At 41.0% G+C, this 18,803-nt stretch overlaps 4 protein-coding genes across 6 annotated transcripts; 1 reads left to right on the top strand and 3 right to left on the bottom strand.

Moving 5' to 3' along the window:
- Nucleotides 1-187: 187 nt before the first annotated feature.
- samm50 (SAMM50 sorting and assembly machinery component) lies at nucleotides 188-10,891 on the bottom strand. Its single transcript, XM_058075308.2, has 15 exons — nucleotides 10,729-10,891; nucleotides 9,157-9,267; nucleotides 8,987-9,088; nucleotides 8,817-8,904; nucleotides 7,560-7,666; nucleotides 7,321-7,451; nucleotides 7,154-7,241; nucleotides 6,952-7,080; nucleotides 5,238-5,309; nucleotides 5,073-5,159; nucleotides 4,930-5,000; nucleotides 3,353-3,420; nucleotides 3,117-3,263; nucleotides 2,741-2,882; nucleotides 188-341 (listed from the first exon to the last, which is right to left on the bottom strand). Exons 1-15 carry the CDS (start codon nucleotides 10,747-10,749, stop codon nucleotides 296-298), a joined length of 1,410 nt encoding a protein of 469 aa, XP_057931291.1. The 5' UTR covers nucleotides 10,750-10,891; the 3' UTR covers nucleotides 188-295.
- A 277-nt stretch (nucleotides 10,892-11,168) lies between these two features.
- efcab10 (EF-hand calcium binding domain 10) lies at nucleotides 11,169-13,198 on the bottom strand. The gene is made up of 4 exons (XM_058075989.2): nucleotides 12,997-13,198; nucleotides 11,627-11,797; nucleotides 11,476-11,566; nucleotides 11,169-11,394 (listed from the first exon to the last, which is right to left on the bottom strand). The coding sequence occupies exons 1-4, from the start codon at nucleotides 13,097-13,099 to the stop codon at nucleotides 11,349-11,351; spliced, it is 411 nt and encodes a 136-aa protein (XP_057931972.2). The 5' UTR covers nucleotides 13,100-13,198; the 3' UTR covers nucleotides 11,169-11,348.
- Nucleotides 13,199-13,674: 476 nt separating this feature from the next.
- Nucleotides 13,675-14,837, bottom strand: uqcc6 (ubiquinol-cytochrome c reductase complex assembly factor 6). Its single transcript, XM_078791035.1, has 3 exons — nucleotides 14,649-14,837; nucleotides 14,311-14,463; nucleotides 13,675-14,160 (listed from the first exon to the last, which is right to left on the bottom strand). The coding sequence occupies exons 2-3, from the start codon at nucleotides 14,416-14,418 to the stop codon at nucleotides 14,041-14,043; spliced, it is 228 nt and encodes a 75-aa protein (XP_078647161.1). The 5' UTR covers nucleotides 14,419-14,463; nucleotides 14,649-14,837; the 3' UTR covers nucleotides 13,675-14,040.
- Nucleotides 14,838-15,172: 335 nt separating this feature from the next.
- On the top strand, nucleotides 15,173-18,737 carry LOC131131036 (G/T mismatch-specific thymine DNA glycosylase). Of its 3 annotated transcripts, none has more exons than XM_078791003.1 (10): nucleotides 15,226-15,308; nucleotides 15,505-15,576; nucleotides 16,048-16,430; nucleotides 16,516-16,706; nucleotides 17,240-17,309; nucleotides 17,487-17,622; nucleotides 17,725-17,807; nucleotides 17,873-17,967; nucleotides 18,046-18,220; nucleotides 18,328-18,737. In XM_078791003.1, exons 1-10 carry the CDS (start codon nucleotides 15,241-15,243, stop codon nucleotides 18,399-18,401), a joined length of 1,347 nt encoding a protein of 448 aa, XP_078647129.1. In that variant the 5' UTR covers nucleotides 15,226-15,240; the 3' UTR covers nucleotides 18,402-18,737. The 3 variants fall into 3 exon arrangements, with proteins under 3 accessions (XP_057931301.2, XP_078647129.1, XP_078647125.1); XM_078790999.1 differs by having other exon boundaries at nucleotides 16,504-16,706; XM_058075318.2 differs by lacking the exon at nucleotides 15,505-15,576 and having other exon boundaries at nucleotides 15,173-15,308; nucleotides 16,504-16,706.
- Nucleotides 18,738-18,803: the final 66 nt, after the last annotated feature.

The following is an 18,803-nucleotide window of genomic DNA, read 5'->3' as shown; positions in this document are numbered from 1 at the left end:
GTACTAGTACATACTGCTTCAGCACAAAAAGTTTTATTTTCTTTAGGTCACAACTTTGCCAGGAGTCTCTGAACAGTTAATAATTTCCATGGGCATTCATTTGTCTCCACCTTGTGGTCACTTTGCAGCTCTTAGGCATCGAGCTCAGCAAAGCGGGTTTTGGGGGAAAAAACCCACACCACAGCACTTCAGTGCAAACACGTTTATTGATGTGATAAGTTGCAACAAACATCCACTACAAGCAATCGTCCCTTTCAACAACTACTACATGTGGTGCTGTGGGGCTACTGTGGCTTCAGAGGAACCGGATTCCTGCTCCAAACTGGACCCCATCGCATATCCTGAAAGGTGTTCAGAACAAACCAAATGAACAATTACATAAAAACACATCTGTCTACCAGTAGGGGACTTCAGGCATGGGCTGGGATGAGATTCTGATGGTTACCATGGTTTCACTGTAATATAAACAGCTGTAAAATGTGTTCATTTGAAATATTTTTATTGAAAAGAAGATAATTTTGTTTCTGTTGAACAGATTATATTATGCAGTAGAACACAGTGGAATTTGAATGGAAAATACATTTTAAAAAGTCTAGTGTTCAATCGGCGGTCTCGTGGTTAGTGCAGCTAGGAGACCAGGGTTCAGTTCCACCCTTGGCCATCTCTGTGTGGAGTTTGCATGTTCTCCCCGTGCATGTGTGGGTCTTCTCCAGGTACTCCGGTTTCCTCCCACATTCCAAAAAGGTCTAGGCTAGGTTAACTGGCGACTCCAAATTGTCCATAGGTATGAAGGTGAGTGTGAATGGTTGTTTGTCTATATGTGCCCTGTGATTGGCTGGCGACCAGTCCAGGGTGTACCCCACCTCTCGCCCAAAGACAGCTGGGATAGGCTCCAGCAGCCCCCGCGACCCTCGTGAGAAAAAAGCAGTAGAAAATGAATGAATAGAACTTCAACTTTTGTATCCGAGCACATCCTGCTGTAGGAGGCTATCTGTAACCTGGGGTTAGGGGCAGTGTCGGAGGAGGTCACTCTTTGATAAAGCTCCCCCTTCACGGGACAGGGGACATCAGGAGGTACCCTCCAAGTGGTTGACCTCACAGTCAGGAGGTTATCTAGCATGGGTACGACAAACCATGCTAGAAGAATGAGTGTGTAGGCTAACCCCCCCATGCATGAGGGCGGCATGGGAGGAGTGACAAGAATTTCTCCTTTCTATTTGAATGTAATTCATTTGCATGCTATGGAGTATAAGAGTTCCCGCTCAGAGGCCACTCTTGGCCAGACACCTACAGACCGCCATGCATACTGTGTGTTGTCTGAGCCCCTTGTTTTGGAAAGGTAAGAAAAACTGCCAGAGTTCTGTATTTATTTCAAGCATTCTAGTTCCTACTTAGAATGATCTACATTTTTTTCCACAACATTAGCAATTAATAAAGTGTTAATAAAGTTCGTAATGCACTCTACAGTGGTTAATCCGGCGACTCATGTCACAAGACCATAAAAGATTTCTTATTTAAAAAAAGCAAATAAATGCAATCACTGGCTCAAAATTTGTGATTTGTTTATTCCCCAGTGAGCTCTGAATTCACATTTGTTTTAGTTTGTTTTGTAGTCATTTTTTGCTGTTTTAAGTTGAAGAGTTGATGCAAAAAGGCTTACTGCTACACTACATCCTTCCAAAAAGGAGCTTACCAGTCTACTTTAAAATCTACTGCCCTTCCACCTGCTGTAGCCTGGTCTGCTGCTGGCGCTTTGCTTGGCCTCCACCTGCTTGGGCCTGGACCTCTGTTTGCCTCAGTGTGGCCTTCTACCAGCTACAGTATGGGCTTCTGCGTAGTTACTTCACTAAACTGTGCTCCTCACTCATTAGAACTCATATGTTGACTATCAGCGGGCCCTGTTCTTCGTTACTTCTTGTTAGCCTCTCTCGGTCTAGGCTGCTGTCCATCCCTCTTTAAGGGGACCTTTTTTGCTTTTTCCACTTTTCTGACCTATAAATGCTGCTATAATGCTGTATTCTCGCGTTAAACAATGCCAAAGTTTCGAATGAGTTTTGCACCTTTGGAAGTGAGCCGTGAAAGAAGTTATTTTAGGGGGGCTTCTGGACCTCAATGCTGCTTTTCACACACGTGCCTTCATCGAGTTCTGCCACATAGCGCTACTGTATATGTGTATAACAAAGAAACCTGTTGTAAAGGCAGTGCATCTTCTTAATGTACATCCCTGTGAAGGAATCGTTCACATTTTCACTTACTAATGCTATATTAGTGTATTTTGTCATTTACTATGCACTCTAAGGTGCAACATGTAGTGTCAATATGTGTTTCTTTCCACTACAATATTCATTTACTTAATTTGTGTTATTTGCTTATACATTAATTCAATAGCTGCAAAGCCATGTGAAATACAAACTAAATACATAAGCTACAGGATGCAAAATTCTACGAGGGCACACGCCTCGCCACACTGGCACTGCTAGATGCCGAGTCAGCTAATGCCACTGCCTGCTATTCTGTTTGCTGACTTTGGCAACACAGCTCATGCCTGTGGTTTCAACGCATCGAAGTCTAGTTCCAACTGTGAGGAATAACAAGGACAAAGTATTTTCAAATAGTAGCAGCACTCAACCTCCATTTTCTCTCATACCATAAGACGTTATGACGCCGTGACTTTTTTCATACAGTGGCATACCTTGAAACCGGCAACCAGCCCATGCCGACCTGAGTGAACATCTTTTACCTGTCTCCACTCTGGACTCCCATGGGAATGCAGTAATTCAGCTCCAGTCTGGCAATGTTCCCCAAACGCAGCACAATGCCAAGTCCATATGACCAGCGAATGCACTCTGCCAGTTTCTTCAAATGTGCTTGCGGACCCTCCCCTGGGCATTAGAAAGACAAAGCTCCTTATTATTTCTTCCCAAAGGAAACAATAAGGCCATTAATCGTGATATACGTGTAGAGGAAGACCAAACAAACTCCTTCCATAAGAAATAATGGAAATAAAATAATTTGTTCTCGAGTCAACCTTTTGAATACATTTTGTTCAAATGACGACATGTCCAACCTTCGGGACATCAAACTTTGGAGGTTGGACTCAGCTACCAGCTACTCACCATAGTTGAGGTTACAAAGGTTTCCGGCATTGAGAAAGAAGTGTGTTCGGAAGAGATCACCAAAGCCCCCTCTGCCAGGCCGGAAAGGTAGAGGAGTGTAGAGGTGAAGGCCTCCCGCCCAGTAAGCTTCTCCTCCGAGGTAATCACCTGCCGTACCAGGAAAACCAGCGCACTACATTTTACGAATACAGCTAAATAAAAACTATCAAAGCGTTCAGTGCATGGTGACATCCCACCTTCACTTTGTGGGCCCATGCTGTACATGCTGAAACCACGAATACTGGTGGGGCCGCCTAGGTAGAATCTGGAGGGATTATAACATGTTGGGTTAAAAATGAAAAAATTAGAAAAAAAAAATCACAACTGATATAAGTTGGTTTAGCCTTGACTGCTAGTTGGGTGACTGTGGAATTTATTCATTCATTTTCTGCTGCTTATCCTCATGAGGGTCGCGAGGGGGTGCTGGAGCCTATTTATGTCCCTTGAAAAATGTCCAGTACTGAGAGGGATGTCTGGGAACGAATGAGGAAAGGTTACTTATACCTTCATTGAAGACTACTGTTCCCAAACACTCAATGTAGCAGCAAGACAGCACAAGGATACCATGTTCTTGTTTTGTCATGAGTTATTTCTCATATTTAATAGTGTTTCTCACCTTCTTTATGAAAATGCTGGCACTTGCAACTTTGTTTGGCTGTGTTTTGGGTTACAGTTTTGAGGTGAGAAACACTACTGAATTCAAGAAACCACTCATATCAAAACAGGAAGGTGGTTGATCTCACTGCCACTTTGTGTCTTTGGGGACAATTGGCAAGAATCATGTCTTCAATTAAGGTAAAAGTAACCTTAAATATTAATTTACCTTGTTTATTTCTCCCACACGCCTTGTGGCTTTTGTGATTTTTAGTGATAAAAACACATTATGTACACTATTTATTAATGTTTTCTTATTCTATTTTCTTTGATTACGTGTTTAAAGGGGATCTATTATGCTCATTTTCAGCACTTTGTATTGAGTTGTTGACTCCTATAACGCAGCTACACACAATAACCCGCACAGAAAGCTTTTAGATCTTGCAGATTCTGCACGTCTTTCTGCTGTGTTACCATGGACTTCCTGTTTCCAACCCAAACGGTCTAATTTACACTACCCCCGGCCCTCCTATTGGTATGCCCTCTCCCCTGTGATTCATCAAATTCCCACATGTTCCCAAGGTTTTCCGGATACGTAGGTCTGCGTTGACTGAGTGCAGGCAATCTGCAGCCCAAATACTGTAAGGAAGTCCCGATCGCATTGAGGTCAGTAGAACTCAGTGTATGAAAAAACACTGTAAAACCGAGCAAGCAAAGCTATCCAAAACTTCTAAATCCGCAAACCTCATTATCTGACGCTTTTGCATTGTTGTTGAGAATACAACATTTACTGTATATGTCAGAAAAGTGGAAAAAGCATATGTCCCCTTTAAATTTATTATGACTTTTTTTGCAGAACTGCTGGAAATGTGAATTCATTTATCCATTTATATAGATTTGCACACAATTCTAATTGTTTTCTCCATGTTAAACTATAATTGTAAAATTATAAAAACGTGTTTTGTGTTAAAAAAAAAATAATTCTGGAATGGATGAATTGGATTTACATTGTTTCTTATGAGACTAATTAGTAATTCAGTTAGTGTCCCTTTCAGTTAAAGTCAGACCTTCTGGAATGAATGGTGTTAACCAAGGTTCCACCGGACACATGAATCACAAAAAGTCAGGGATATTATTTGGATGCCATTTTGGATATGGCTGTCTTAAAATGAGGAGTTACCTGTCCGCTATGCTTGTGGGCTTGTCACCAATAGGTAGGAGCAGACCGCCCCACAAGGAGGCAGACAAAACCTAAGCAGACGAGCCAACAAGCTTAAAACACAAATATGGAGGGCATTTCACTTCAAATTGATAGAATCTCACCGAGTCCCAGAAGAGAGTTTTGTTTAGCTGGATCTCAAAGTCCTCCTTCAGGAAGCTGGCATCCCCACCGGTGTACCCAGCTAGCTCCTGAACACAACACAAACCACAAGTTGGGTTGTGTGTACTCGCTGGATTACTGTCTGAGTCTTTGTTTGTAGTAGCAACCTGATGCAGCTTCAGTAGGCCGCCTCTCCTGGGCAGAATTGAGGAGTTTCTGGTGTCGATGACCATGGCGTGCTGGGAAGAGGACGACAATGCGAGTGGTGTCAGCTTTTTACTGGCCACTAGAAGTCAAAGAGTCATCACCTTCGTTAACCTGATTGCCAGTAAAGATATGAGATAGCTTAGGCTCCCAAAGTGGGGTTTGCATACCCCCAGGTGTACGCCAATTGTCATGGGGGTACATGAATAACAATGAAAAACAATTAGCACCTAACACTCACAATTACGAGTGCGCCTGAATTGCGCAAGAAAGGAACAGAAAGGAGACAGAGCATTAAGTTGCTCATTGCTCCGTGTGCATCCCATGAACAAATAAGTATATTTGATGATATGCATTAAAAGTGTTTAATCTTGAAGACTCCATTTATATTGGTGTTACTGTTACTGACTACTGATTACGAAATTAAAAAAGTAACTTAGTTACTTTACAGATTACTTTATTTTGAAAGTAAAGATACATTACTAGTTACTTTTTCAGTTGCTTAACAGCAGCTGCCTGCAACGTCCTTTACCCACAGAACAACAACCGGTCTTTTTTTAAAGTAGTTATATTAAAAGCATAACTATTTTTATAGGTGCAACATCAATGTTTTTAAAGTTGAAAGTTGGCTTTCTATTTGCTGAAAAATAATGGAGCGTTGGGAGTGTTGTCCAATCTGCTGTTTCGTGTGTGGATACTGCAAGGCAGTCGTGTTCAGCCTCCGGGTTGGAGCGGGCGTTTGAAGGAAAAGGGAGTAGAACAAGCGTTCTAAGGAAGTCCAAATGTGGCCCGCAGGACACTAGTTTGAGGCCCCCGCCTTGATATGAAAGTTTAATGTTAGTGCGGCCCGCGCAAGTTTGATATGGATGCTGTATGGTATCATGTACCCAGAAAAAATTATTACGTTTGATTAATGTTCATGTTAAAGGTTAAATAACTGTTAATAGTTATCCTCCCTATCCGTGTGGAAGTGGTAAGTTTTTGGCTATTTAAGTTTAAAGGAAATAACTTGAAGGCTACCGTTTAGGTCGCTAGCTCTCTACTTTGCGAGTTAGCATGTGTCTCAAGACCCTGCAGTTGCGCAATATGTTGTAAATATAAAGAGTATAAATGTGACTATAGTCGTGTTTTGTCATGTCTACAGGGCTCTAATAATGCTTTGTTCATTTTAATCTGAAAAAAATAATTTGTCTACCCACCAACTATATGTGGTTTGTTAAGTTTTTATTATTTGCCGTTTTATTATTATTATTATATTTATTACTGATTGATTGATTTTCTTTATTCTTGATTTGTTTATTTATTTTTCATCTTATTTTGTGCAGAAAAATAAAAATTAAGATATTTGAGAACAGTGGAATGTTTTATCAGAGCTTTTATTGTAGAAAATTGAAACCAAAGCAAAGTTTATTCATTTTTCTGTATTTAATAAATGTGTTTTTTGGTTTTTTTTGATGCGGCCCAGTCTCGCCCAGACCCTAGCTCCAGTGGCCCCCAAGTAAATTGAGTTTGAGACCCCTGCCCTAAAAGATGTCGTATGGTGCTTGTAGACCAGGTGGTCAAAACATGGTGAGCACCCTAACTGGTTAAGAGCTTCATGATTTAAGATATTAAGATATGCATTTATTCGTCCCTCAGTGGGGAAATTTGTAAATTTGCGGTATTTGAACCAAATACCGCAAGTGATGATTTGAGGGAATGCCCACTCTCCTCCCGGACAGCAAAAGAGGCGGTGCGAGCCAGACACCCCAAATCTCTCCACACTCCTTCCCACTTCAGTGTCTGGTTGGTCTTCCACACTGGAAACTACGGACAGAGTACAGACATGCAACTTAATGCATTCAGTTCAGCCTTCAAAATAAGGTGTTCAATTACTTACATTCAGCTCGGCAGACACACCCCGATCCGTCTCTCTCAGTGAACTCCATGGAAACTGACCGGTTACTTTGTATGCGTTTAGGGAGATGCTGGACAATGGACAGTAAAAACATAGTAATGACTTGCAGCAGAAAAAAAAAAATTCATCTCCTCTGCTCCAAACCTTACTTGCGTTCAAAGTTCCCTGGCTGAGGTTTAAAGAAGGACAGGCCGTAGGAAGTCTCTTTGGTGCCGTAGGAAAACTGAAAGGTCAGCTTCTCAGCACGGCCAAACACATTGGGCAACTTCATGCCAAGGACCTAAAATATCAACGAGACATCATCCAGCCTTACTGAGCAGCCTAATGTAATAGAATGAAACCGATTTAAGTTGACATAAGCGGGTAGTAGTCCTAAAAGAAAACTCACCATGCTTCCTTCATTGTTGCCAACCATAGTGTTGTAACTGCCCGTCATCCGCCTTAGCTCCACCACTTCAAAGGTCACGTCCAGACCATTGGGAAGAGCATCCTCTCCTTCAGAGCATAAATATGAAGATAAAGGCGTAATTTATAACCTATCTATAACCTATTACATACAAATTATTCCAGCCATTCCTATAGAGTCGTCCCTCGCATCATCACTCATTCATTCATTCATTTTCAACCGCTTATCCTCACAAGGATCACATAGGCACATATAGACAAACAACCATTCACACTCACATTCATATGTACCTATGGACAATTTGGGGTCGCCAATTAACCTAGCATGTGCAAAGCATGCAAACTCCACGCAGAGATGGCCAAGGGTGGAATTGAACCCAGGTCTCCTCGCTGTGAGGTCTGCGCGCTAACCACACGACCGCCGTGCAGCCCATCATCACTCATGTTTTTTCAAAAATTAATAAATGATCGTGGCCTATTACTCGTAAAAAAAAGTTCCTATAGGAGACAGGTTTTAAGTTGCACGGGTGTATGGGGCGTGGTCACATGGGCAAAGGTGGGTGTGCGTGCTCACGCACACGGAAGCCATAAATGGTGCACACTTGCTTGTGCAGGGTGTAGGAGAGAGGAAAGGCAGGAAGCTGTAATTTTTGTTGACCATTTTGGCACACGTTTTGTGTACATTATACCCTCACGTTTCTTACACTGCTGCACGCCATCTGCCATTTCACATTCCAAGTGTCTGCTATCCCGGTATGGTCTGATCATTATTGAAACTCAGCATCACAATAAACCTGCATCACGCCAAGTCTGTGTTCAAGCGTGTCATCAAGACGGAGCACCCATGTCAACCCGCTCAGCGGTAAAGGAGGCCACAACAGTTTAACTTTATCCCATCAATTATTTTCATGCATTTGTAGTATGTTTGATTTTTGACTGATTTGTGTTGCCATTATAATAATTATTCTGACAAGGGCCTTTAGAATCAGGAGTGCTAGTCGATGTCACATGAACATTATTGGCAATGGGCCTGTTTTTTTGTCGTTAAGCTAATCACATTTCAGATTCCCCTCTCAGATAGAAGAATCTGACTCAAGCAAAAGAGTCATAGCTTGATTGCTCAAGCAAATGGGGTCAGAAAAGGAAAGGGGAATCAAACAGACATCCATGACGGGTACACACTAAAGAAGACCTGAAAGGGACAAGAACTTCTAGAGTGTTATCTATTGTGGTTATGTACCTCTGGAGGTGTCGATAACAACCTCCACTTTCCTGAATATTCCCAGACGCAGCAGCTTCTGCCTGGCGTCGTGCGACCTTTTCATCACCTGAAACAACACAGTGAGCCACTTTTGAGTTGTTGAGGAATTTACACAGGAGGGTATGCAAATCTTGAGCACGTGAACATACATCAATTAGATTCCTGGCACGGAACACATCAGCGATCTCATAGGACAGCAGGTCCTCCTTGGTCCTCCCGAGCCCATCTATGTGCACTCGCTGGACCACCACCTTCAGACACAGAAGAGTATTCATGGTTGTGCAGTGCAGTGTGTCATGAGGCACAACTTGGATCTTACATCCTTGTTTTCCAGAATTTCCTGCTTGGGCTCCTGCTCCATCTCTGGAGGCTCTATGTCGTCGGGATGAACACCCAGCTCAGGCCCATGCATGGGCAAAGGGTCCAGGCTCTGCAGAATCAGTTACAGTTTGTTACATTTTTCTCTTATTACTTAGGCTTACGAGCCTTAACGTTACTTTGGTGACCTTATTTGGTCAAACAGGGTCCAAATAGTAGAAACACCACAGCAACCTGTAAGCACAATAATAAACTACAGCTGTCAAATGGTATTACAAAATGTAATGAAATGTCTTTCAAATGTATTTCTGTTTAATTGAGTAATTGGAAAGAACATATTGTTGCTTGGTTAAAGAGAAATAATAAATTCACAAGAAAAAATTAAAACATTTCACTAAGTAATGAAGGACCAATTGGTTGAATGATAATCAAGTGTTCATTCATTCATTTTCTACCGCTTATCCTCACAAGGGTCGCGGGCGTGCTGGAGCCTATCCCAGCTGTCTTCGGGCAAGAGGCGGGGTACACCCTGGACTGGTCGCCAGCCAATCACAGGGCACATATACGTAGACAAACAACCATTCTGTGCAATATCTGATCAACCTCCAGTGCAATATTAAGGGCTCTAAATGCAATATACTAAGTTCTATGTGAAGTATTTCCACAATGCCTCATATTAACTCACTAGCAAGATCTCAGTGTATAGACTGGTCATATATCTCATCTCGTTTCATATTGTCAACATACTGTATTGTATATAACTCTGGGAAGAAACTGTTGATTTTGTTAATACTTGGGTTGTTTTTATTGTTCATTTTTCTATATTGTATAATTGTGTTTTGTACTGCTTAACTGATTCTGTACTCTTGCTGCTGTGCAATGCAAATTTCCCCACTGAGGGACGAATAAAGGCATATCTTATCTTGAATGAAGCAGGCAAACAAAGATGTAGTTGAAATAAAATGCTATATTAGAAATGTTTAGGATAAGGTGTATCTGGAACAATATATAAGAAACAGTCTGTAAAAACCTGTAATGGAGGTTTTCAGTGTTTATAATAGGAGGTAAAACTTTGGGAAATGGTCTTTTTAAAATACCTTGCAGGCTGGAAAGGTGGGAGCACCCCTGTGCTAGATGGTGGTGGTGTTCTTATATATATTTTTGGGTGAAAAAATATGTTATAATTCTCATCTCTTGTACATGTAATATTTTACTAATTTATTGCTGTAACTCACTTTTTACTATCTATGGCAAAAAAAAGTCATGTTCATGCTATTTCTTTAAGCGACATTGTAAAATATGGGCACAATAAAAGTGATGGGGACACCAATAAGACATCAAATTATAGTTAGACATATAGTTAAACAAACGGTGAGCCTTCTGTCACTGAGAGGCAAAAATCTAAACTAGACAGCGGACCAAATAGTTAATTATGAAATGCCTAATATTAAAAGGTGCAACTGCAGGGTGTGTTTAGTCTCGTTGAAGGGTGGACTGTCAGACAGGGCCTCTCCTTAGCAGCTCAACACGCCGAGAGGTCAAACTGCGAACGGACAAGTTTGTTTTGTCTTACCCTGGCATGGACGGTGCCCATGCTGAGCTCCACAGGACGCCGACCCGGTGAACGACACAGAAATTTTGAGAGGCAAAAAAAAGAGAGAAAAGAACAGCTAAGACGAAGCAGAGACAGGCGACAGAGAGCCACACAAGGAGGCCGCCATGTCACTTCCGGCACTTGACCACGCCCACTGCTAGGCCAGCAAATCAAATTAAAGTAACAGTGGTTAATATTGTATACAGTAAATAATATCAAACTAAAACAAAGTGTTACAGTACATACATTTTATACTTTATGCCCACTGACACACAGTAAATAAGATATAAGAACAAACATATATAAAACTATACATGAAAATAATAAGATACATTGGTGTTAACGATAAAATAAGTAAATGTGTAAGTAAAAATCACAGCTTTTTTCAATAAACTTGAATTTTATTTTAAATACGCACAGAAAACACTTGTTTACATCATTTCCTCCAAATCAGACATGTTTTAATGTTTTATTCTATTGTATCTTTTGTATATTAATACAAATCTGTACATTTTAAAAAGTACAGCACAAGTCAAAAGGCCTACTTTGCCAACATCCAAATGCATATAAACATTTCATTGTGCACGCAGCATTACAGTTTAACGTTGTGCATATGTGGCTGAGCATCTCTCCAGGCTCTGCATCCTGTACAAATAAGGTGATAAAAACGTGCATGGTTGAAAGTGTTGAATTTGAACAAACAAGGTAGCTGACAAGTTCTCTTACCCTTCTTCAATGAAAGTATCATAGGATATTTTGTCTTCATTTACCCCTTCTGGGCACTCATTGATGTCTTTCATGCCCAATGAGATCAGAGCTGTGCAGGAAACACGTTACTGAGTATTTTAGTATACAGTAGCATTGTGAGTAGACTCACCCTGCTTGTATTGTGCAAAAGTGACATATTTTTCATTAGCTGGGTCCACAATCCCGAAGGCTGCGTCCAGATTAGCATGGCTAAGCAGACTTGGCGCTTTTGCACCACCACCACCATCTCGGGATTCTTTCAGTTGTTGCAGTTTCTCAATGAGAAACTCTTTGGGATCCTCTAAATGACAAAAAAAAGAATACATTTGGGTTCTATACTTATATTACATGAAAAGTACCTCTTAAGTACAGCATTTATTCACATTTGACATAATCGGAATACTGACAGCAGGGCAAAAAATTGTATTGTACTTGGCAGCCACAAATTGTGCAAGTTTTCCTAAGTTTTTAAAAATGATAAAGTTTTTAAAAATGAGTTTTTAAAATGATAAGAGAGGTCTGTCATTTTCATCTGGTACACTTCAATGTGAGAGACAGAATGTGAGAAAACAGGAAATCTGCATTGTAAGAGTTTGCATAAACAAGCAAGAATTCTGTCTCTCTCAATCCAAGTCTCAGAATCCTGGAGTGGCTTAGCCAGTCTCTAGAACTTGTTTAAAGTCTGTGTTGCCCAGTGACAGCCCCAAAACATCACAAATCTAGAGAGGATCAGCATGAAAGAATGCGCCAGAATACTAGCTGTGTGTGCAAACATTAGAAAGTATTTAAATGAACTTTTGTAGGTGACCAAATATTTTTTTCTGCACCATTATAGAAAAAAAATGTTCACATTTCATCTCTCACATAACAAATGTACCTATGATGAAAATTACTGACCTCCCTCATCTTTTTAAGTGGGAAAACTTGACAAATGCTGTTTGCTTTGTTCTTTTTGTTAGCATACAAATTAAGGCTTATTTCAAATGTGCAAATTTGAGTTACTACAGATACTATTTGTACTTACAAAACAGGCATAAATACTTACAGTGGCATTTTGAATGCATAAGTGCATCAGTTCACACTGAGGAGTATGGCAAAATGCGTGCACTTTGAGTATCTGGATGTTGCACTTAAATGGTGTGTGCGCAGCAATGGACCGCGAATCATCGCTAGCTTGCCTATACGTGGGAAAGAACTACACAGCCAAAATCTGCACCCTCTGGGACAAAGTGTGCAGTGTACATAGTACAGTACACTGTACTTATTGAAGTGTACAGAACACAGCCCACGTCTTGACAAAGTATCTCCACGTGCTGGAAAATGTTGAGTGAATTGACTTGGGAGAGGGTGCCCTGTTGGACTCATAGCTGCAGTACTCTTTTTCCCCTGTAGATGAAGCCATTTAAACACTTTCTACTTTTCTTCAGAAAATTAACCTTAGCAAACAAATTTGCGAACTCAACGAGCCATAACGTCGTTTTTCATAGACAAAAGCCTCACCAGGTCTGTAAAAGAAGAGCATGCTGGTCAAGTTTTTCATAAGGTCGAAGATTTTATGTTTTTCCAGATAAACAGCGGCTTCCTTCTCTCTGTCCGTCGCCATTTTGTCTTCGTCTCCTTGGCGTTTTGTTGGTTGCTAGGTGACGCCAACAAAAACTTTACAGCTTTGGTCACAAGTCTTTGTAGCGTCGTATTATTGTGTTCCACAGAATACCAATTTTTTGTACATAAATACCACAATCAAAGACTATCTTTACACTTTTCATCCGAATACACACTGTATGAAATCACATGCTCTAAAAGTTAATCCCTGTACATTATTATAGTCTATTTTGGGGGTGAACTACATTTTTTTAGTTTAAGGAAAAATAACTGCATGTTCTTCTAGTTGACTGATACAGTATTGTACTTTGTGGTTCTGACTCCAGAGCGCCTCTGCTGGTTGGAAACAAGTGCACTCAATTTTGCTCAAATGCCATAAGGTGTAATTAGCGTCAACATTTAAGCTTTTTTCTCGTTAAATTACACCTGTATGGCATTTTCCCCATGTTTGGTCTTATTTTTGTTAAATTTTATTTGTGCAATGAGTCACAGGTCACAAAATCCCCCTGGCTGTACTGTGGATACTCCTGGCATTCACAACATTGTCTTTATTAAACAAGGACATTTGAAACAGACTACTGAAATAGCAATTTTATTTATTCACTACATCTTTGAACACATATATATTGATTTAGTGGCTTTACTGTGATGGGCTGTGTCATATTGGTTCATTTTAAAGAAATGAATGGTAGGCTGGAGTGAAAATGGTAATATACTGTATATTGCACTCATGCATGAGAAAAATAAACACTTGCTGTGTCTCAACTGGCACACTGATAAGTACTGTAAAAATGTAATTCACTGACATTACCTGAATGTACTCAGACATTTAAATTTTACATTTATTTTGAGGCACCAAGATGTCTTCCTTGCAGCCAATGACAAGTCCCAGCTAAAACTTGGTCATTTTTCAGAAGTGTCCATTGTTTCAATGTGCCTCCATCAGTGCTTCTGTTGGTTCTCTCGTTGCTGTTTAATGGCTGTGGTGATGTCTTCTCTGACTTTGAAGCCAAGCAATTCAGTCTGAAGCTCCCCGGGCTTTGGTGGGATCTCTGGTATACTCTGATGGAAGGGTTAAAAACATGCTCTCAGAATACATCTTAAAGTAATCATTGTATTTACACATACTGTTTAGAGAAGGTCAAATTAAGTGGGTGAGTCTGAGAATATTACGGTGAGTCTTGTATGATATCATTTTGAATGACTTCTCACCAGATCAGGTAAGTAGTATTGGTGGACCACCTGTGCACCAGCAAACATTGCCAGGATACTGGCTCCATACATCCGCAGGTAGCGAGTCCATGATACCCCGGCAGGCATGTTCACAACTCGGTGGGATGTGCTTCAACCTGGAACACCACAAACCTGTAAAGACAAACATTACATTCAGAGGTTGCTTGTTTTCAACGCGACACCTCTCCACATGCTAGCTTCAGCGCTAGCTGGTTTTATCCCTGATGTAACCTCGAAGCTAATGTGTTATCAGACACAGCACTATTAACAGAACAGCACACAATAATACAAACCTAACCCCCGAATAAATACATACCTTACTTATTTGAGTAGTGAATGTTTTAAAAAATGCCTTTTGAAAGTCATTTTCTGACAAGCGCAGGTCACCTACTGTAAAGATTCACTTGACAGAACACCAACTAGTTGCTATTTTATGAAAACTCTAAACTGTAGCTGAACGTATAGTTATTTGGGATTATTATAAGATTACTGAAGTATATTATTCAGTCGCATGATAGTTCTATTTATGCACACATATACTATATATTATCGTTTGAAGAGATGTGATTTACATAATTTCAAAGTTTTTCTATCGAGTGGTACGCTTATGAATAAACGATCTTTGGCCACTATGTTCTTCCACGGACAAAATAAATATGGATGGCTGCGCAATTTTTAAGCTTGTCGCCGTCTAGCGGTGGGTCTTTCACAAAATATATGCACAACAAACAAAAATAAATGTGTTTTTTATTTAACTTGGTGGATACATATAAATGTTTAAAGGGCACTCGTGTTTATCAATTTGCGTATTATGCCCGTTTTTGTCTTGCATTATTGCATTGCGTCTCGCCCCTGCATGGCACCTCCCAAGCACTAGATGGCGGTAAATAAAGACTTTGTAAAGTTTAAATGGTCTTTGTTTTGGACGCGTTTCCCTGCCCCCATCTCAAAATTGGAAGCCGTAAAATGTATGACAGGTATGTCAAATTCACCTCACGTCCAGACGTTTGATGCTACCAGATGTTTTCTTGTTTAAAATCGTCCGCTAGGCCTCAACTTTGTAAATAGACTGCCATTGCCCTTCGATGTTTTTTGTGCCCGTGTTAGCTGCTAAGAGGCATCACCTCTAACAATTAACGTGAAGACCAAATGAATCTTGATGTTTTTCTTAAGTAAGCCACCAGTTAATATGGAAGACAAAGAGTTTACACCACTGACGGTACCAACGGATTATTTTCAGCAGTGGTGAGTTGTTGCTGCAGGAAGTGACCGCTCCGATGGACTTCATCACCTGATTTTCATTGTCACTATTTTTAATCTCCCCACAAAGATCATATCGTGCATGTTGGACATCTCACTACACCACACAGTCTACCTGCACTTATTATTGCACTTCAACTTGCTGCAGCAGTAAAAGGCATGTTACCAGTTGTATCATGACTGCAAATAGTCAAAACATCACCATTGTTTTGATCATTTCAGTGCCACATATTGTAGGTTTATTCATCCCACCAAAGTGGCATTTTAATCTATAGAGGGTTCTAGTGTCCTATGATTAATGCAAAATGGGACCCCCACATTGCTCTCAAAACCAAACCACAGCACGACTCTTTTGTCATTTATTTTATATTCATCTTCATGCACACCAGATAAAGAATACACACTTACGCGGTAACACTTCAAGTCTTCATACTCTGCTCTCCCTCTCACTTCCAGGTACCAGTCTAGCCAGCAGTACCCTGAGGTGCAGCAAGTGATGTCCTACCACTACAGTGAAGGTCTGAGAGACGAGCCCGTGATGGCTGAGCTCTCCGTCCACAGGGAGACACCACTTTGCCAGGAGCAGTTTTACCACAACTACTTCACAGACCATGACCAGGAATCGGCCTATTTGCATAGCGCGACAGAGCAACAGCAGCAGCAGCATCAGCCTCCGTCGCCTCCTGCATACCCACAGAATCCTCCACAACAACACACACTACAACAACAACCTCCATTTGAACACGCAATGCAACAACATCAGCCTCACTATCAAGGCACGATACAACAACAGGAGCCAAGCGTTTATCAACAAACTCCAGCCACAGCGCCACCTCAAGGTAAATGAGGAAAAAGAAAGAGTACTAAAGTGTTTACTGTATGTGCTAATATCACAGTTTCCCCCCGCGGCAGTGGTTACACCAGTAAAGAAGAAGCGAGGCCGTCCGCCCAAGAATCAGAGCGACGGAGGAGGGGTGAAGGAGGAAGAGGACAACGAGCGGGAGCAGGCGAAGAAGGCCAAAAGGATTCTCAACCGCTTCAACGGCATGTCAGTGGCTGAGGTTATGGCCAAAACGCTGCCTGACGTTATTACCTGCAATCTTGACATTTTGATCGTGAGTTGTAAAGAAGAAATCACGTCACAATTTGAAGGCGGGCACGAGTCATGCATCTGTGTTGCCACGAGCTTGTCTGTGTCTCAAATCCAATATGTCTACACAGTGGCTGTGTTTCAATTAACACACTTCCATACTGACACTTAAATAAGTATACTTATAATAAGTGTATACTGTGCACTTATTTTCCGAGCGTGCACATTTTGACAGTTGTCCCAAATCCATACTGGAAACGATGACAATATTAACCCACTTCTTCTTCTCTCCTTTGTATTGGTGAACTGCGACCATTCCAGTTAATCCCTTTCCTTCCACTATATAGTCCCGATGAATAATTTGGGAGTTGTTATGGTCGATCACCGCACACTACTGAAGGTGTTTGGAGTAACATCCTGGTACTTTGCCATACTTCTCAGTGTGAACGCACTAATGCACTTACATAGTGTATGTACTGAAGTGTGCCAATTGAGACACGGCCCATGTGTTTTTCTCTAGATATGTTTCCATGGTAACCTCCTCATATTTCTCCTCAGATTGGAATCAATCCGGGACTGCTGTCGGCCTACAAAGGACACCACTACCCAAACCCTGGAAACCATTTCTGTACGTTAAAATGGAGTGACTGAAATATTCTTCATTATTTGCTTTAATCGGCGATTAATAACTAAACAAACAGTACATACGTTGTAGTAAATAAATACATATTTCCGTGGAAAAGCTGTGGAAATTTCTAAAATGATTTATATGAGGAATCAATGTCTCCTATGTATTTGTCTGCAGGGAAATGTCTCTTTCTGTCTGGTTTCACCGAGCAGCAGCTGAACTACATGCACGATGAGAGCCTGCCAGAAAAATACGGGATAGGATTTACCAACATGGTGGAAAGGACCACACCCGGCAGCAAGGACCTCTCCAGGTGACATAGACAATCCCCTTTCAGAGACAAGTTTGCCCCGAATGAAGAAGCGGTTCAGTCAACAATTAAAAGTTTATTTGGTTTATCCGTTTCTCATCACAGTAAGGAGATCCGTGAAGGAGGCCGACAGCTCCTTGAAAAGCTCCAAAGATACAAGCCACGGATAGCCGCTTTTAATGGGAAAGGTATATCAAGTGATAATCAATTTGTCTCTGTGTGTCAGTAAAGATTTCCGATTGTATTTGATTAGGTATTTATGAAATCTTCTGCAAGGAAATCTTTGGTGTGAAGGCAAAGAATCTGGAGTTTGGTCTGCAGCCCTACAAAATCCCAGACACTGAAACGGTATTTTACACATCAAATATACACGGAAATACTCTTCTATAGTAGGAATCCATCACTCTCCCATGCTTTCCTGCCTAGGTTTGCTACCTGATGCCGTCCTCAAGCCCGCGCTGTGCCCAGTTCCCACGTGCACAGGATAAGGTGCACTTCTACATCAAGCTGAAGGAGCTGCGAGACCAGATGAAGGGAGGTGCAGCAACCGGAGGAGATGTGGTGGAGACCAAATACTCCTTCGATCTGCAGCAAGCTAAAGGTAAACTATCCCTACGGAACCTTCTTAGCTAAACACTCAAGGCCATTTCATTGGGATTTTTGAATTTATGGGATGCAGAATTCCTTGATACTGTGTTTGTTCTGCAGAAGATGCAAAGAGGATTGCCATCAAGGAGGAGCAGATGGACCCCGAGTATGAAAGCTGTAGTGGAGTGCATTAGAATGTGAGGCAAAGTGGCAACTTCTCCACCTGAAGTCAGCATGTTTTGCCACCACCTTTGCAGCTAGAAAGGAATCATAAAACAGTTTACTGTGGGACTTTAGTGTAGTGCACTAAGGACTTACTGCACACGACTGTTGGATTTTTCTCCCACACGTGCATGTACTTTACTAGGTGTAATATTTTTCCCTATTTATTGCATTTGGTATCATTTATTTGGTTACTTATTTTTTTACTGTATTTTGAAATAATGGAAATTATGTATGATCATCTGTGTAAACAAGTAATTATACTCTACAATTTCTAATCTGTTTACAGAACTATTAAATCGTTCGTAATGGAAATACATTTTCTGTTTTTTTTCGTTGGTATTGAATGTATTGTGATGTTTCTTTAATTATCA

Source organism: Doryrhamphus excisus, linkage group LG1 (assembly GCF_037039965.1).
Source record: "Doryrhamphus excisus strain RoL-2023G ecotype Guam linkage group LG1, RoL_Dexc_Guam_v1.1, whole genome shotgun sequence".
NCBI lineage: Eukaryota > Metazoa > Chordata > Actinopteri > Syngnathiformes > Syngnathidae > Doryrhamphus > Doryrhamphus excisus.
This window is presented reverse-complemented; position numbering and strand designations above follow the sequence as displayed.

What these genes read in the sequence shown, in the direction of transcription:
- samm50 (XM_058075308.2), bottom strand. Translation starts at nt 10,749, where the DNA reads ATGGGCACCGTCCATGCCAGG. An exon ending in GTGCCAGGAATCTAATTGAT is followed by an intron (nt 8,905 to 8,986) that starts GTATGTTCACGT and finishes GTGTTGTTTCAG; the next exon opens with GTGATGAAAAGGTCGCACGA. An exon ending in AAACTCTCTTCTGGGACTCG is followed by an intron (nt 5,001 to 5,072) that starts GTGAGATTCTAT and finishes TCGTCTGCTTAG; the next exon opens with GTTTTGTCTGCCTCCTTGTG.
- efcab10 (XM_058075989.2), bottom strand. Translation starts at nt 13,099, where the DNA reads ATGGCGACGGACAGAGAGAAGGAAGCCGCTGTTTATCTGGAAAAACAT. An exon ending in GCTCTTCTTTTACAGACCTG is followed by an intron (nt 11,798 to 12,996) that starts GTGAGGCTTTTG and finishes TTTGTCATTTAG; the next exon opens with AGGATCCCAAAGAGTTTCTC. An exon ending in TTTTGCACAATACAAGCAGG is followed by an intron (nt 11,567 to 11,626) that starts GTGAGTCTACTC and finishes TTTCCTGCACAG; the next exon opens with CTCTGATCTCATTGGGCATG.
- uqcc6 (XM_078791035.1), bottom strand. Translation starts at nt 14,418, where the DNA reads ATGCCTGCCGGGGTATCATGGACTCGCTACCTGCGGATGTATGGAGCC. An exon ending in AATACTACTTACCTGATCTG is followed by an intron (nt 14,161 to 14,310) that starts GTGAGAAGTCAT and finishes CCCTTCCATCAG; the next exon opens with AGTATACCAGAGATCCCACC.
- LOC131131036 (XM_078790999.1), top strand. Translation starts at nt 15,241, where the DNA reads ATGGTCTTTGTTTTGGACGCGTTTCCCTGCCCCCATCTCAAAATTGGA. An exon ending in ACGGATTATTTTCAGCAGTG is followed by an intron (nt 15,577 to 16,047) that starts GTGAGTTGTTGC and finishes TCTCACTTCCAG; the next exon opens with GTACCAGTCTAGCCAGCAGT. An exon ending in GGCAGCAAGGACCTCTCCAG is followed by an intron (nt 17,623 to 17,724) that starts GTGACATAGACA and finishes TTCTCATCACAG; the next exon opens with TAAGGAGATCCGTGAAGGAG.